We start from the raw sequence: 19,194 nt of genomic DNA on the forward strand, positions 1-19,194 counted from the left end.
ACACAGCACTGGACCTGAGAAGCAGGTCTCGCCCTGTCTCTATTCTCGGGACTAGACTCGCATACATGTGTGGGGTGGTTCAAGGTCAGTCACCAGTGAGCACTCGTTCCAGGCGACGTTGTGTAACGACAAGTATAATAATCGTAAATTGAACCATTGGAGCCCCCCCCACCCAGATCTGCCAAGACCGACCCGGCTATCGAATTCTGAATGCCGTAGGAGTCCTGATCGAAGCGAGTAGAGTAGTGCTGCTGCGCATATACCCGCTCCATACAGCGTGATGTGGAATTGGAAAATATATGTAGAGTAGGTACCAGTACCTATACTGGAGGGGGTTTTATTGGCCCATCCAGAAATTCAAACCCTGTTTACAGCTGGATCCCCTGTCTCCACTCAAAAAATTACGCGATTCTGACTTTCCGCTGTGTAACAAACCAACTACTCTAGAGTACAAATATGCATTGCAGTACCTGGGCCATCTACTCGCAGCAGGTAACAAGTACCCGAAAATGCACGTCCTAATCTGCAATTTGCATTGGAGTAGAAGTCAAAAATGCACCAAAAACTTGCAGCTGCATATTCGGGTACTTCATGCCTGTCGCGAGTACGTACAGCGACAGGTAGAGTATTGTAGAAACAGGGGTCTAAAGACAAGGTTTGTATGGCTGGTTAAGGAAATAGGGAGCAGGCATACTTGGCACCTCAGGCGTAGGGTTGTAGGAGGGATATAATTCCTCCTCTAGATCTAAAGCTTATGTATGCTATCAACCCTACGATCGCCCCTAGTAAATTTAATCGCGACAGTCCTACTATGTATGTTTCTATTGTGCCTACTCTACCTCGTATCATATATGATTAAATTTGAGAACGGAAATGATAATTCTTTGGCCAATACATTGCACTGCATTTAAACTTTGAATTGATGGATAGCTTATTTACATCCCGTATATCCCATTGATAAATACCCAACTTGCGTTAATCAATCTTGAGTTCCGCATAATACGAAATGTTCGAGGTTGCATCCTTCCCCAGTCCCTCGTCGACGTGTCATTTCTTTTTTTTTCTTCTTTTCTTCGCAGAGCGGGGGGGTGTTAGAATTCAAATTCAAATAAAATTCCATTGGCCTAGCCGTCAATACAGACCCTGCTCGCAGATCCCTGCCTCTACAATGATTATATGTACCGCTACTGTATAATCTAGCTAGAGTGAGGGAAATTCACTGCGCACCTCTCAGTGCGCACTGTATGTAGGTACTTTCACCGGTCAGTACATACCTTTTTAGGAGTTAAAGATTCACACTCTAAGACATTAACGAGCGTCATTTCCACGTTCACACACTTGCACATACTTGCATGTGCACATTATGTACCATGTGTCTAATATGTACCTACTACAACACCCTATGTCTCAAAAATACCGAGACATTTAGTGGTGGTTTGGTTGGCCGGTTTGCGCTGTGTGAGACACTGTTCGAGACATTTCAGGGTTAGGGATGTTGACTAAGCATGACCCATCCTGAGCATCCGGCGCGATCAAAGGATACATTATTCAGTATATTAAGAATATTAAGAAAGGATGAGCTGGCTGGGAGGAGGTGAACCCCCCCGGCAGCCGGGGGCCGAAGGTCTCCCGCTCCCAAAAAACCGGTGTAGATTCAAGAACTATTGGAAAATATCAAGAAAGAGAGTGAATTGGCTGGGAGGAGGTGAATCCCCCCCAAAACTATGTCAGACCGAAGCACTTACTTCTCCAAAGGAACCTGCAACTCGCGGTCGCGAGGTGGCCTACTGCTAGTGTCCTTGTACTCTAGGTACTCTACACACTCTTCCAAAAAGTAGTCGAGCCCTGCACGAATATATGCTCATCGGGTGTTTCATTCTGAAAAATACAACGAAGAGTTTGCTGCAAAATTTGTTTCACTACCTATTATTTCTCTGCTTTGATCTGCAGCTCAATGTGAAAACTGGCATTCCCTTTGGCACCTGCTCCACTCGTGGCCATGGGCTCTTAATTAACGTGACCGATATCTCAGTCGGTATTGCTAGCCAGAGTGGTGAGAAATATTTCTTATTTTCCCGCAGCGGGCAGCCCCGTCAACTTCAACGAGAGGCAGTCTAAGGCGCTATTTTGGGGCTCTTCCGAAGCCCATTGTTATGGATGTCCGGCACTGTCTACTACTCTACATAGACGAGCTTGTAGGCATTGACTGAATGATGCACCATAAGGGTTTAGGTACTACATAGTTGAAGCTTTCCTCTCAGAGTCGTCTTTCTTCGGTCGAACTCTCTAGCAGTGCCAGCCCCATGATACCAACGGGGCGGAAGTAAATGGAGATCACGATTTACCAAGTATATCGCGGAATGTAAAGCTCCAACTCTCGGGGCGCCGTAGACGATATTGCCACCACCGCCACCGCCTGCAAGAGTAGGTCATACTCAAAGTAGAGCATGTTGGAGGTAGGCAGAGTAGAGGGTACTCTATGTGTGAATGCATTCCACCTTTCCCAGCCTAGGTATTGGGATGAAGAAATTTCGAAATTTGAATCATGCTGTATGTACACCCGCAGGAAAAAAGTGAGGAAACAACGAGTGCAACCAATCAGAACCCTAATGAAAAAGTGAAAATGGAAATGAATAGAAGTAATATGACTACACAATGAGATACAGAATAGATACTACGGCCTCTGAACTATATTTACCACTTTTTATGACTTCCCTTGTTCTTTACTACTGCTGCAATTCTCTTTGGTATGCTGTCAATGATTTTATATACATTTTCCCAATCTAGCCTTTCCCACTCTTCCCTAGCTTGGGCTTCAATAACTTGTATGTTTTCATTAAGAGTAGCCTCTCTTCACTTTCCGGACTTGTTAAAAGGCATGGCTAGGGAATACTCGTGAGGCTGTATTGCGGGTGTGGGGATGTCAAGTTAGACGCACTCGTTGTCACGCTACTCATTGTTTCCTCACTTTTTTCCTGCGGGTGTACATATACAGTCGCACCTCGCTATGCCGGGTGCCAAGAACCAGACAATTTCCATATAGGATATCAAATTGATTTTGCAGTAAGAGAATTAACATCCCAGAGGATTCCGTACGGGACAGCAAAGGACCCGGGATATGTATTGAGATCCGGCATAGTGAGGTTTGACTGTTACATATCATCAATTGCGGTCCGTGGCATTATCTGCCGAAACATCCTACCGGTGGAATGTGTAGATATTGCGCGAGATACCTTAGGGGAGCGGGGGGGCGTCAACTTCGGGGAACATTTTCTTTTTTATAGAAGCCACAAAAATACCACCATTAGTTTTGGTTTATACAGCAGGTCCCCCGGCACCTATAGACCGATTGGTCGTGTCTTTCTCGATCTCTCGTAAGCTTTCTCCTCCTTCCCCATAAATGTTTCTGTATTTCAGAGAACTAGCTAGCTAGGAAACTATCTACCCTCTAACACTCTCAAAAAGACAATGTGTACTGCAAGGAGATCCTAAATATGAATAACTTTTGGCAAGAAAACAGCCCCCGAGGATTTGCTCCTCCTCAGCGCGTAGGCTCCTTTCCCCCGCCATAAGGGCATTAGTTATATTGTGTGATTAGATGGTCGGAGCTGGATATCTCCTTTCTGCGCGTTGTGCTGCTCATGTGTGCCCGCTAACCCATTTGGGCTAGTTGGACCACCCCCGCACTACCCTTTCCAGTGTGTCTTTACAACAGCACGTGACTAGATGTGTAACTGCAAAACCCAAAGGGGAGTAGCTTGATGTTATGTGTTGGCATATTGCAGGGTATCGATGAGACATGCGGACCCGGCACCGCCGGACGACTCGGGAGGCGTCTATGGCCCAGTGACTTCGCTATGAAACATCCTCACGGATCATCTGTTGCACCCTATATCCGAGTCGCATGGTCAATAACAGGACAAAATCCTCCATATTCTGATTCTGAACAGGGAGGCCGTCTCGTTTTTTCGCTAAGGGGTTTAAGGTTTTCAGCTTATGGGGGTGCTGCCTAGCTGGATAGGGGATCTGCTTTATTTGGGTTGGTCTGGTACCTGTGAGAGTGTGAATATTAGTCGGAACAAGAATGGGTGTCTAGGTACTTTGATACTCGAGTAAGCTTGGGTGGCAATAAACTTTGAGTGGAAGAGCCTCATGAATATACACGTCCAATTAGAATTAAAGTCGACACACCTACAAATCGTAATAAATGACTTGAACGGTGTTAGCCGGCTGTTGTAGTCTCTCTATTCTTCGTCGACGATACGAATAGCGTAGTAATGCCAGCTAGCAGAAGGGTGTGTATTCCATGATGATAACAAGAGAGAGAAACAATATTGCTAGCTAGAGGTAGTCGACTAGCGACACCTATACAACGTGATCTAAACTGCTACGTTTCCTTCGCCGCGTCAACTACCATGTTCCTAAGCGAGATCGAGTCCTAGCGTGTCCAACAACAGCGATGGCAACGATGGCAACAAGATAAACCTAACCCTCGTTGCGAGCAGAGGTTACATGGCTGCTATGGAACTTATCTCAGTTGAGTTTCTTTCCAGTGATCGTGGCAGGCATCATCTGCGGGCAAGGGATGCTGATATTATTTTATATACAGTCGCAACTCGATATGCCGGAACTCAATACTCCGGATCCCTTGCTGTCCCGTACAAAATCCTCTGGGATTTTAACTCTCTTACTGCAAAACCAACTTGCTACCCCGGACTTCTCGTGAATATGAAATTGTCTGAATCTTGGCAATTAATCCGGCATAGCGAGGTCCGACTATCGGTACTTGTTCTTGTGCATGTACTCACACGTAAGCTGACGCTAAGCTTTCCAGAAGTCTGTATGTGGCTATACCTCATAGCCTGTCTCTTTCGTTCAAATGTTGAAGAAAACTCTGGTGTTTTTCCAGCTTTCGGTCAATGGAAAATCTCATATCTTCTGCTGGCGAATTGGATAAAACTAAATTACAAGGCACCTCACGGTAAGTCACCGAGTCAAAGGGGCTGGGCGACATGGTCAAGGGCAAAAAAGAAGACAAGGTGCCTGCAGGTTAATGAAAGAAGGAAGCTTATGCTATGCAGTGCATGCACCGCATCCCATCACTTTCAATTTGGACAATGCGTACTGCACCTTTTAATGGATGACGTTTCCAATTTTCGATGTTGTATTATCTCGATATTTCACTTCCTTATCTCATTCCTTATCGACATGGTCCTCTGGCAGCTGCCTTCAAATGAGGCTCAAAGTCATAGACAAAACCTCTGGTTTTCGTAGTGAATATTTCAAAAGCATAATGGGAATACTATGTATGATTGGTCCGCGGATCCATGCCCACCATCGGAGGTTCCCCGCACTTGCGTCGGCGACCAGCGGACGCGGTGATATGGGCTACGTACTGTAGGTACATACATATTGTGCAGGCGCTCTACGGCTACTCGTATTTCTCTGACGTTTGTGGACGCGACTGATATTGCATGCCATACAAAAATACGCCAAGCTCATGATTTTGGGTGTATGCAATAATGGCCCAGTTCAAAAACGTCAGCGAAATACTAGTACTCAATACCAATCGGATTTCCTCTTTTGTCCTAGGGCAGGCAGAGACTGAGGCTTTGGATAATTTCTATGGCCATTGGCCAGTTAGTCATAAGTGAGGCAGTCGCAGGTGTATGTATCAGCTACAGTATTGTAGATTATTTCCATGTCCTGAGTAGGAGATGTTGGCACATTACGAGGCTTCCATTCAAGTACTTTTAATAAGTACTACATACCTTATTATTTTCTTCGTGAATCGCAGGCGCCATTGCCGAGCATTCGTAGGTAGAAGAGAACCGTGGGTAATCGACTGCGCCTACCTTTCCTAGGAATCTCGGATAATTTCGTAAATGTAAATTGGCGCTCTATTACAGATGCTAAATGTCAGTAGGATGGAGGCAGTGCACGGTAAAGTAATCGGCGATTAAAGCTGCAGACATGATGGTTTTAGTGATGGGTCAATAATGTGATACTCCCGCGCGAGCAGGGGTGTGTTCTCCACCCCGGCAAAAATCACAAAAGCACAGGTCAAGTATGAGAGTAGAGTACCGCAGAATCTCAGGAATAACGAATCGGACTGGGCTGGAATACCACTTACCATTGGTCAAGATGACCAAAAGTTACGCTTTGGGTCTGTCGGATTGAGGCTCAACAAGTATTTGACCAATCCGAAGGCCAATATTCCAGTCCAGTTCGATTCGTTATTCCTGAGATTTTGCGGTAGAATAGAGTACTGCACGTGGTCAGGTTCGGGACGGTCCAGGAGTTGATGCATTGGACCAGAAGTGACTCTATTAGAGCATGTAGATCCACTTATTACTCCACCTATTGCACTGCTCTCGTGGGACAAGTTGCCAAGACACGTCTGGACTGGACCAAATCACGATGAACATTGTGCAGCCAAATTACAACCGCGCGTCAACCACCCACCATTGCAACCAGACGAACGTCCCGGTATCGAATCGGCATCTTTTATCTCAGCAAATCAGTGGTTGTTATTTTCTGTGTTGTGCGACTAACGGCATTCGTAATTGAGCATTCACACGTGTACTCTAAGTACTCTACGCGGCTACGTAGGTGCAGCACATCCTATATCTTAGTCCGCTCCACATATATGTATACGAAAGAGCGCTGTGCTCTAGCTACTCTACTCTACTCTAGAGTAGAGGAGAGAAGTAATGTGGGTCAATTGCATTGCCTCTGCAGTCGATCATGATGGATAGGTATCTCTCAGAGATACAGTAGATACTCTATCCCATAGACCGTCAGGCCGAATTGTAATTAGAGGCATCTAACGCAAAGTGGAAATCGTGATATGGTAAACGCAAGATTTATATGTATGTCTGTGTTACAACGTATAATTCATCACACACAAACTCCGTGATGGTTTCTTCCGTTGCTAGTCTTATAGGCGTGCCTTATATCACGATTTCCACTTTGCATTAGATGCCTCTAATTACAATTCGGCCTGACGGTCTATGGGATAGTGCTGGGGTGCAGGTTACGAAATATGTCACGTAGGTACGCGGTACATCAGGCACCCTACATCCATCCATCCATGAATGGGCCCTGCGCTTTGATGCAATTTTCACCGCATTTCGAGCTGCACATCTATAGTGCCTTGGCGAAACCAATAGAACAAAATACATTCCCTATATAAACTGTACGTAGAGTATCTTCATGCATGTTTCGGAGTTGACCTCTAAGCGTATAATAGGCAATGCACGAACAACCCTCAGTAACTCAATCAAATATGTGATCTAGGGCGAGTAGCGCAGGTAACTATCTGAATTTACTAGAATTACCTAACTAACCCGATCCTAGAAGAGTCTATTACTACGATTTGTATCGACGGTGTCTAGTGTTCTTTCTGTCTAGTGCTCTCTCTGTCTAGTGCTCTTGCTGTCTACCATCCGGTCCATCCCTAGTGTTCAGCTTGTCTGGCGCTCTTGGCATTGCTAGGCTTTTCCAAGCGGGGTCTTGGCGCCAAGTGATTGACAGGTACCCAATAGCTGCAATTAATCGCTGCTAAAGCAACGCCAAACGTTCTGTGAAACTCCCAACGAGTGATGTTAAAAAGAGAGTACCACGCACCATACCCGTTATAAGCTACATATTTGCCCGGTCTTAGATTAAATCCTGCGTTCACAACGGGATAGCGGTGGATCCTAACCAGGGAACAGTTATGTAACTGAACATTGGCATGCATGGTCAATTGATCAAGCTGGTGAGCTCACCATCGGTCACAAATCTGGTAGGTTACCCCGAGAGCGTGTATTCAGCTCTACTTGATATGTCTCACAAGTTAAGGCATATTGGATTGTCATATCTCATAAACCAACCGATTTCATGTTACATAGAGTACCTACATAACAGATTTCTTCTCCACTGCGGGCATGTGGTCACATATATATATTGACCTACTATACTAGTATCCCTTCGTCTGTCGATTGCTGCTCCCCCTATAATAGAGAACAAATTTTGTATGTGAGATCTGTTATTTGATAAGGGAGATAACGAGATCTGTTAGTAAAGCCACACCAGATTTGCTTTTTCTTGGGGGAGCAGCATTTTGTCGACAGACGAAGGGATACATTCGATTTGTTCTGTAAAGGTACGATGAACGGCGCAGATTGATGCTCTCATTCTTGTGAATTGCCCCTTTGTCGTAGAGACGTGTTCCTAAAGATTTGTGCCCTTGTAAGCGCATCACACTGCTCACATGTTGGCGACTTTGCTTGCTCGTGTGGGTCGCCTAGATCTGAATCTGTTTTAAAATTCCTGCTAGCTAGGCAGACATAACCCCAGACCATGTAGAGTACTGTCGTTCACGGGGTATTGGTGGACACTGGGTGTTGACGGATTGAAGGCAAAGCCTGGCTTGGCTGTCTCTTTTTTGGCTTGTCCGTCAACACCCAGTGTCCTTCAATACAGGCCCGTGAACGACATTACACATCATGTACTGCTCCTCGTTTGCTATATCCTATTCGAGTTTACGGACCAAGTAGCGAGAAGCCTAGTGAGCCTGGTGCTTGGCTTGGTCTGGTCCCATGTTTGGTTTATCCTATCGGCTACGGAAATTCCATAGAGAATGCATATTCCAGCGTATTTCCGAGTGACAATTGCATGACAGCTGGGGTTTGAAACCAGTTGTGGAAATCATTCAGATATTGGGCTTCCATGTAAGGGGTAGGAGTCTATGGATTAGAACTAAATTTGGGTACGCATATGACCGCATATTAACTTTAAAAGTGGCAACTACTGCACTAAACAACGGCCACAGAAGAAGTGAATGTCAGACCGAACGAAACCTTCTTCCAGGGCTGAAAGTGATGGGATAAGAGTACTCGATATGCATTAGGAGTTAAATAAATACAAGGATGGGGGCTGTGGTGGATACCAAGAGCTTAGTGAGCCAATTGAAATGATCTATCTGGCTTTATCTATGCAGCATACTAGGCTGGAACTTAAACATTCTTATTTAGACGCCATTGCACTTTGCGAGAAATGGAAAATCTTCATGCTGCATCCAAGTGCAGATCCCCTACCAGTCAATGAATGAGGTTGGGCCGACGGGTTTCAGAAGGGGTTCGGCCTATGTCAAACTAAACTCACAGATATGTCCGGCTGCACCAACCTCAGTCACTGGAAAAGTGCACACATATCGTACCAGAACTACTGAAATGTCTAAATTGAGTCAACCAATCTTTTTTTTCCAGTCCGCAGGTGTAAGATTCTAGAAGCGAACTCTTTAGATGGTGGAGTTACCCTATATATGGATAGGGAAGTGCTATTTACTCGGCTATGCAAGACTCATCTGTTGATGTACGTATGTACCTAGATCTGAGCCGCGTTAGCCAAGAGATGTATCTCTGCTGAAAGAAAGCATCAGAATACGTTGTATAAGCCGTTTGAGACAATACACAATGAGAATGAAGTTAGGTTGCTTTGAGTTTACGGTAATCATCGTATATCACTCGGATGCTCATTGGCTTGTTACTAACTCTACCTCCGCCGTCATCAGATCATAGTGGGTTTTCAAGGCATTGGAGCTTATAACATATTAACCAAAATCACAACAAGTTAATAACGCAAAACTAAAATGAAATAAGTCTGGTTTCAAGCATGGTCTTGATTAGATATGTCATCTTTTAGGAGTTCGGTCTTAGCCATTCTCAAGACTTCGGTCTTATGCGTAAGATTACTCTGTTACTGATTAATCTTATATATATCAATATGAGTAGTAGGGGCCTGACTAGAAAATATTTCGAAACGACCAAAAGAGCTAGAATATCCCTCTTAATCCTTGTATACGAGCTCGTTAATTAGGTCTTATACGCCATGTAGCACATGGGAATCTCCCATATGGCTGAAAGAATCTCACTACTGGTAACGTTTACGCTATATATGACGCCTCGTCATCTTCGAACATCCCAAGACCGCTAATTCAACTTTAATATTGATTTATTGATAATTCATTCGTGTATGCTTCAGCTCCCACATGCTGATAGTTCAAGAATAACCCCCTTACTCTAAATAATGTTATATGAGCTAGGAGTTAGCTTCCGCCCCACGCTTGCTTTCGTAAGAAAATAGACCCGGTTGCGCGTCCTGGAGGCCCATACATACACGCTAGAGGCCCCCGCAATTAACCATATAAGACCATTGGTTACTATGTAGTTTAGTCTAATTACATGAAAGATGGCGGGTTGTCGATCTCCTGGTTGCCTGCTTGGTTAATGGTCAGCTCCGAATGAGCATCTATCCATAAGCGCGTGGAAAGCCCCGAGAACTCATGCACCGGCCCAGAACGTTCTCGCCCCATTTCACTCGGGGGTTATGATAATGTCTAGACCTATCGTTGAAACGCACTACGGAATTATTTGACCAATCGGTCTCCTACGTTTCGTTTAAGCTAGTTGAAGATTTGATAGCCGTTATGACAGATCACCTACCGCCTATCGCCTATTCCCTAGATGCGTACTCGCTTGTCAAGTATGTATTTACCCAACCAGCAAAACACACCAAAAATCGAGGTTTTCAACAACTTATAAAAGTTCCCATAGTTATACCAAAACTGCAACGACCAAGTATAGTATAATTTCGATAAGGGAGATTCATACTTCAAATTCTTGGTCTAATTGAGATACTGGTAAAGGTGGAGAGGAAAGCAATAAAAGGACTTTTAAGACACCCTTCGCCTCGTTCTTTATGGATATGATCTAAAGTGGCCTGTAGAGTCTTTCAGGTGTCTAGATAAAAGATGCATAATTTCAGGGGAGATGGGAAAGCTCTCGAGGTTCTGTGTGTTTTGCTGGTTGCGCAAATACATACTTGATATGTGAGTACAGTCAGCGAAAGGAGCTTTAGGGCGTTTCCTTACACGTATTATAATCTTTGCCGAGATCTTCTTCAGATAATCCCACTTTTTCACCCCGTAATGATCAGCTATCTAGACTGGCTCATACCCAACAAAATCATTCAATGTTCTTTCATCCATACGTATAGAGCCTATTATAATTATACATATAAGGAATGTTTTGAGGTCATTGAGACGGCCTGAAGTTGGCTCCGCGGAAATATCAAGGTTCCCTGTACCAGTGGGCGCCATTTGGCACTGACGTGTGATTGTCAATACCTCATGATTGCGTTAATTACGGCGCTAGTTCAACTATGTATTATTCTTGACATTCGTTGGCAATTTGAGCCTCCCATTACAATTCAGACTAAGCCACATACAGAGGTTAGCTCTTGGCATTATATTAATCGGGGGATAAGGCAAACTATTATAACGCGTAGTACGTACTTGTATTGAATGATGAGAAGAGGAGGAGAACTCTCGCTCTTCTCAGACTGATAACCGCAATTTAAGCTACCTATCATAATGAGAACATGCGGCGGCCCTGTAACTGGACAAACCTCTTCTAGTACGACAACTACTCACAAGGTTTGGGGGGGGGGGAACGGTCACCGCATCTTTGTAATCTCGACTTGAGCCTAGATATTCTCAACTGCTTGGAGAAATAAATCGTCACTTAGTATCACTTGGGCAGCCAGCCGAGTGCGGCTCAATCTCTCAATCATAAGTACCAAGATAGAAATCAAAATACCCAGATATATGTAACGTCCCTATTAAGCCTCCATCTCGTGCCTTTATTGGGGATAAGTTAAGCTTCGTTCCCCCACAGAAACCTCCCCTGCTTATTCAACTGCCCTCTTCGTTTCCCCTGTAAGAGTAATTGGTAAGAGTAAGAATTTGTGAAAAAGCAGTTTAGGAAGGCAGATCCTTTTTCCTACGTTAGCTGTTCAATCGAGGCAGGCGGAAACTGCAATAACCAGTGACCTCTTTCTCTATATAAGTTTTGAACTTCTTCATATAGTAACACGATCCACCAGGAATCGCACTCGTCGCCCGAGACTAGAATATCTATATCGCATCATGTGAGCACAAGCTTCTTCTCTATAGTAAAACCTACCATAATTCCACCCCCGCTGTGGCCGAATTTTGCTGTAATTATCGTAGAGATGGAATTCAGAGAGAGTTATTACAGAACTCTGGTTTCGTTCCCCCGAACGCTGGAAGTTTCTTAGGGATGGAATTTGAGAGGGTCGAATTATGATAGGTTTCTCCGTAGCTTCAAACTGTCGACTTGGATTCAATGGAGACCCAAACCATTTTTTAATCTACTAATCGGTCCTCGACTAGTGATGGGCACGAGACTTGAGGTCTCGAGACTAGGTCTCGAGCGTTTCGAACGAGACAAGATAAGACCAATGAAAATAGTCTCGCAATTATCTCGAGGCTATTATGGGTTGGTCTCGAGACGTCTCGCGAGACTATTTTGGACCTTTTGGAAAGGTTTCGGAGGGATAATCCCATGGACCGTAACTCAGCGATTTTGCACGAAATCTCGTGCAAATTTGTCACATCAATTACCCGAGCTGCTGTAGCTCTAAATCAATTCCCTTGTGCCCCCTCAAGCTTGTGGAAGAAGATTCTTGCCCGATAATAGAGACTCTTTTGCACTTGAGATTGCATTTTTGTTGCATTTATTCATGAATTTGCATTATGGTAAATGCGTAGAAATGGATGTAAAATATACAGGATGACATGATTTACCGGCAGATAAATATCTCAGAACATGGCAACAGACCCCAAAACCGCGAATTTTTGATATCTTTTATTTATACTGGAACCAATAAAATCGAAAGAAATCGAAATAAGCTGGGGATCATTTATTATACATAATCTGGTAATAAAAAAATGTCAGAATCCATATAGATAAAGTGGATAAGTATCTAGGCTACCACATTTTGCAATTTTCGAGTGTAAACTCATGAGATTTGCGATATATTCGACCAGAGCTCCAGATCAAGAAGTCACACCTACATTAGAAAGTTATTTCTATATTCCTTGAGACCTGTAGATATGATCATACAATTGTATTCAATTTACATGTGACTGTACTTAAGGTGCAACGAATCAAAGCATACTAAAATTTGCACGGAATTCTGTGCAAAACCAGTTACGGTCCATGGGATACCTTTTGAACAAAAATATTTCTTCTACAAGATTATAATTAGCACATACAGTTGGACCAATATCAGAAAATATGGTTTAGGTGTTGGATTATTTTCAACTATTTCCTACGTTTGGGATTTTTCCCAAAGTCTCGAGACGTCTCGAGACTTTGTATCGAGACTTTGTAGAAAGTCCCGAGACAAGACAAGACCTACTACTCCTAAACACAAGACGAGACAAAAACAGCGTAAATATGGTCTCGTCTTGTCTCGTGCCCATCACTATCCTCGACCGCTACTCACAGCTTTTCCGGCCCGTAGAATGTAGGTACAGGTAGTAAATGTGTGGTGATCCGGGAAAAATCTGCCTAGAGATTCGAGTATTTTCAACTCTTATTCATCCTAAGGATGTGCCTACTTTTTCTTTTTGAATTTTTTGATATTTGGGGGTATGTTTGCAAAGGTCCAGTTTCGAATATCTACATATGTAGCTTGTAAAATTGTGATGTCATTTTGAGATTCCCATTGTTGCTGTTAGGGTTCTGATCATATATCGATATCAACATCCATTCATTATATGTGGTTGACCTAGCTCACCTTGAAGTTTGTTATGGTGAGCCAGTAATCACAGCAGAACCTCAGAACAGAAAAGGGATATATGTCACTTCAAACAATCGCGTAGGCATTTAAATTGTCGAGACTGAGAAATGCTGCACTTATTGAAACCAAGGGTTAGGGTTTCAGACCGGCATCATAAGGTATCACTCGTATGTCCGTATCGTTCATTTCTTTTTGTTAGGCCGCAGAGACATACCGACTGTTCCACGGCCAGACAGTTACAGAACATGACGGTTTAAATAACTGTATAGGTATAACTTAAACCTTTTCCCCCATCTTTGAATATCTTACACGGCCGGGTACACTCTGTTCTTGTATCTCTGTCTTAACCTTAGTCTCTTCATCCGCTTCACAATCTCCTGGTCAGAAAAAGATGTAAGTTGGAAGGATTCTATTCTGTGAGTGCATCGCTTTCTCCCTTTCTCTCTGTTGCGTTGGAAAGTTGCCCAGAGAGGTATCTTTAATGTGATTTTATTTAATGCGGCTTTCAATGTGTATCTTATTTATTTGACCAACTCTAGGATCAGCTTATTTTTATTGTTCCCATCGCTAGTATTGCATTAGAGGCGACTATTCACTAGTATGGTCGACGAGTCGGCTCAGGTTGAGCCTTGCCCATAGCTCGAGCCAACTTGTCTCGTAGAAGGTTGGGCTCGTTCTCGTGGGAAAGATCTCAAGCTCTCAAGCTATCTCAAGTCGAGCCATCGATATAGCTCGAGCCAACTCGACTCGTCGACCACACTACTATTCACTCTTTACTATCAACCCACTTCTGAAACTTCAAGTGTTGGAACGTCATCGGTCAGGTAATGTCTTGAAAATTCTCTGTACTGTGTTTAGAAAGACACCGTAAATGTACAGGTACTAGAAAATGGTGATAATGTGCACTCCGAGTAAATACTAAGTCTTCTTGGAAAGTATTGGGAGCCCTCAAAAAGATGTCAAAACGGTTTTAATTAATTCATAGTACTAGAGAGATATACGTTACATGATACATTTCTACTACAGTAGAGCAAGAATACTCTATAATCCGGATATATCTAGCTGTACCGTATATGTAGCAAGTGATGCAAGTCTCATATTGAAGCCTGCATGCTCTATAGCTTACCTTACATTACATGAGCTTAGAAATGTTGTATTTTTCCGTATAGTATGATGTTTACATTGTCGAATTGGTAACTTCTCAACTGCTTGTACCCCAAAGTCGGTAGAAAACATTTTCAGTTCATGAGCTGGCATTTTCAACACTTACTAGACTGGGGTTATGGCCAGAGTTCAAGAACAAAAGAGCATATATTGTAGCATACAACTATCACTGTTACAAGTCCCTTCTCACTTTCCCCACATATAAGGCAACCCCCACCGCCTCCTAACTAAGATATAAATCAACCACGCCTCACATCCCTCTAAACCCAGCAGTAGGCAGCACCGACACCCAACGATTTACAGCAACTCTCAAAAGCACCGCTATCAATCCCGTTTGCAGGGTTGGCGCACTAGGTACTCTTCATCAGCGAGACCGCCCCGAACATAGGGGAAGAAAACATGTTACCTGGTTGTTTGGTCCAGGGAAGTAAGTAAGGGGGTTACTTTGCCGGCCGCAGCAGGTCCTGGTGGCCTCGTTGAACTGGCCGCGGTCGTCTTGGCACTTACAGTTCATTCCTGCGAGGGCACTGTTGAGTGGGTTAGTTGTTGCGAAGAAACTAGTGCCAGGAAATAGAGGGATTCTTACGAGCCGAGGAAGAGGGTAGGGAGAAGGATGAGGGTGCTGAAGGAAACCATAGTTATTGTAGTAGGTGGTTAATTTGTTGGAAGGATTAAAGCGTCGAGAAGGGTATGGAGATTGAGTTTCTTGTTGTATTGCTGGAGGAAGATAGAGTACTGTGGAATGAATTGAAAATCGAGGGGGAATGAGGGAGTTTAAATACATATGGGATTTGGATGAAAGCCTATAGAAGATGAGATGGGGGTGTTCTGTCATCAGAAATTAACACTGACGGCACAAGGAATTATTGGTAGGATAGGATGATATGCAGAATGACTGTGTACGTTGTTATTAAGATCTGCTACATTGATTCCTCTATTCGTAAATGAGGAGTGAAGAGAATCCCAGTATATCTGCAGATACCAATCATGAATTTCACTCATTCACAATATCCATGTACTACATGTACCCTTCGATCCGGACGTGCCGTCGCCGCGCCGCAGAGATTGCGCCGTGAATAGTCTCTAGCAGGGTACTGTGGCGGAATGACATACCTTCTGCACAATATATACCGAGCAACGCATATATGCTGTTCATACAAGCATCTGACTGCGTTAGATGTCGTGGAAACTGCACATTACAGGAGCTCGAAGACTGAGTAGACATGAGGACCCGCTAGGACTCGGTCAGATAAGGAGAATTACTATTCTGTGCTTTAGCAGTCTATAAATTCACTGGTAGCTGGATCATAATTAATCAAATGTGCACATGTGGCGGAGTGGAGAGTGATGACCAATGAACCAAAAAACATAAGCTTCCCCCACACCAAAGAAAGTGCACAGTTATATGAAAGGATCGACAATACTGCAACATTATAGGCCAATACATCGCTAGAAATCTTCCAGCGTTTAATTACCAAATACAGAGATGTTGAAAACCCTCGGGTGTGTCGATGAGCTGTATATATATATTGCCAAATACAGTAGTAAACTCCCGAGCTGTTTTGATTGAAGCACGGATATCGAATATCCAATATTTTCGCAATAAACAAATCGTTCGATATATGAAAAATAGGGTATATATATATGCGCTTTCCTCGAAGGCCGTAATAACCATTATCATATTGATGAAGGACCACGGATGATATCTAATTTGAAAGCTGTCTAACGACTTGTGATAATACTATTGCTAGGGTCTTACCGGCTATTCCGCGGACCTCACACCCTGTTACCAAGAGCGATATGAAGAGGTTCAGTATGTTCTCAGTGGTATCAGCAAGTGCACACTTGCGACTTATAAAATCCTTGTTCAAATGAAGCTGGCTGACTACCGTTTAGTAAATTATGTGCTCTGTAGATCCGGTGATCCTATTGGTTTAAGAGAGTACGGAACGAAACAAGTTCCCGAGGAGTGGGGGCATAGCTCTTCTCCGCATCCAGGTTCAGTATCGATATATCATCTCGTATTTACCAAGTATCTACTGGAATACTGCTCGAGATGTAATCATATATTTGGCTCAAAAACTAATCGCGGTAAGGTTGATAGGTTAGTGTAGGGGTTGAAGCGATGACTAAAATTATGATAAAGTAATTACTAAGGATCTATCCCTGGCACATATGTTCTACGGAGGTAGGGGTGAGCGTGTTGACAGTAGACGTGCTTGTCTACGCTGGTGATCTTTGCAGTTTATTTTTCTCTGGCTACTATGTGCGCTGCTGATGAAGCTTGTTGCTACTGGTTGGCCCACAAGTAGGCTTGGCACAGCTATTTGTAAGAAAAACCGATCGCGAACTACCGCCAACCAACCAGCCCATCAGCGAGCATCCACCCAAAATTTGGTGGGTAGCAATCGTTGCATTCTCATGGTAACTGGCAGAATAGCGGGCAACGCTCGCTGATGGGCAAGCTAGTCTATATCCAAACTTTGTGGGCTACATTAATCACTCGGGCGCGCGTGAGGTTCAAGAGGAAACGGTCAATGAATAATGGAATGGGCGAAGTGAAAGAAGAAGCACTATAGTAAGAAGCAGTCAAGCTGCCAAACTGATTTCTGCTTCCACTGATGGCTAGACCTTTATATTCCAGGACTTGCTATTCCGGAAAAGCTAAGTCACCTTTCCTCGAAGGACTGAAACCTAGTGAGTTTGCCGGTGGAAACTCAACACTTTTCACGAGGAAATGTAGATACATGAGATCAAAGCCGCTGAAGAGATCCCCGACAACCGAGATTCAGTATACTGTATGCCCCCTCTTAGCAGAGTGCTAGTGTCTGCACAAGTACCAACTCACTAAGGGATTATACACCTGACTGATCGAGTACACTAATTTAACTCTAGCATAGAACCTTAGAGCACGTACCTGCATTAGGTAGTCCTCAATTGCAACTGTAGCCTGTGCAACACACTCTAAATCTCCAGGCTTACAGGGGTAGTGGCAGAAGATCGCCGTTCCGCACCGGACCGAGCCGGATGCACGCTCATGGTTGACATGTCTCGCAGCAGGGTTAGGGCTGTGTGAACAACACCTTGACGTTATAGAATCGAGGCGCGTCCCGGTAGGTTTGAATATTTATTATAAGGGTGCACGTTCAATGCCGGGCGCATCGATTGATTTGATCGACTCTATCAACACATGCATATAACCAATCATTCTTGACTTGAGCGAATTAAAACTTCGACGCACGATTTCAACCAAGAATATCTGCGTGTCTTCATTCAAAAATGCAAAAGAATAATTATAATAGAGTAGCGATCGCTCTTGACTTCACCTGAATATGTAGCTATTCCCCACCTTCAAGCAGATTTATGACGGAGCTCGGAAAAAGCAGGAGTGAAAAATAGTTAAATTGCGGTTCTCGAGGTTGCGTAAATAATCCAAAAAGGGGGTTCGTCAGGCCTTCCGTGGACACACTGTATATCTGACTTGGTTTATTTCCTTATTTAAATTTCTTTCTTTGTCGATCCGGGTGAGGGATGGGTGGAAGAGTTTATATATAACTCTACCAATCATGGTGTTTCATATCTCCGATCCGAGATTTGGAGTCTCGAAGCCGAACACTAGAAAAGAGTTTGAAAACCTTCTTTAAAGAGCTATATCTATATACGCAAGGTGTACACACTAAGCTCTTTCATAGGCGAGTTATGCATGCAGTAATTCATTGATTGATGCCTTTCTCATCCATATTACTATGGAGATGCAGACTTGCTGATGAATCGTCTACCGTAGTAGAGCAGTTACATTAATATTAAGGCAATTGCATGATTAAGGTTATCGAAACAGCTATTTGTTTGGATCTTCATGATAATGATCGTAAGATGCGCCTTTGCTGGCATAATTCTGGGTGGATAGTATTTCAGACACCTTGTGAGTATTCATATTATATGAGGTAATTTTCACGCCCCATTGGTTATAATGAGATGATAAGATAACCCACAAGAGGTATTGTCGTTACCAGCAACGACGATTAGTCGTTTGCAGGCCGCTAGTTCCAGCGTCATGAAATATACACGGCGGAGGTGGGGACGAAAAGAGAATTGACATAGGAATGGGTGGAGGCAGGGGTAAGTTCTAGATCTGAAAACAAGATCGAGGGTGCCAGAGAGGTTGGAGTGATATCTGGTGTTACTATAGCTTATGTAATTAAATACCCGATGAAATGGCAACATTCAACTGCCGAAGGTTTTCGAGGTGTGAATGGGGCAGGCTAAGACTTGAAATATTAATGTATGATTATTTAGGTACGTAAGGCCTTTTCCCTTGTATATTCAAGAGTCGATTGCGTAAATATATATAGGATCGATTATGGATGGGTGGAA

At 43.6% G+C, this 19,194-nt stretch overlaps 1 protein-coding gene across 1 annotated transcript; it reads right to left on the reverse strand.

Annotated features, from left to right (window-relative positions):
• Positions 1-15,080: 15,080 nt before the first annotated feature.
• Positions 15,081-15,456, reverse strand: H6S33_003741 (uncharacterized protein; the record flags this gene model as incomplete). The annotated part of the gene is made up of 3 exons (XM_044835181.1): positions 15,081-15,170; positions 15,227-15,347; positions 15,407-15,456. The coding sequence occupies 3 exons, from the start codon at positions 15,454-15,456 to the stop codon at positions 15,081-15,083; spliced, it is 261 nt and encodes an 86-aa protein (XP_044691275.1).
• Positions 15,457-19,194: the final 3,738 nt, after the last annotated feature.

Source organism: Morchella sextelata (genome assembly GCF_020137385.1).
Source record: "Morchella sextelata strain SCLS chromosome Unknown scls_16, whole genome shotgun sequence".
NCBI lineage: Eukaryota > Fungi > Ascomycota > Pezizomycetes > Pezizales > Morchellaceae > Morchella > Morchella sextelata.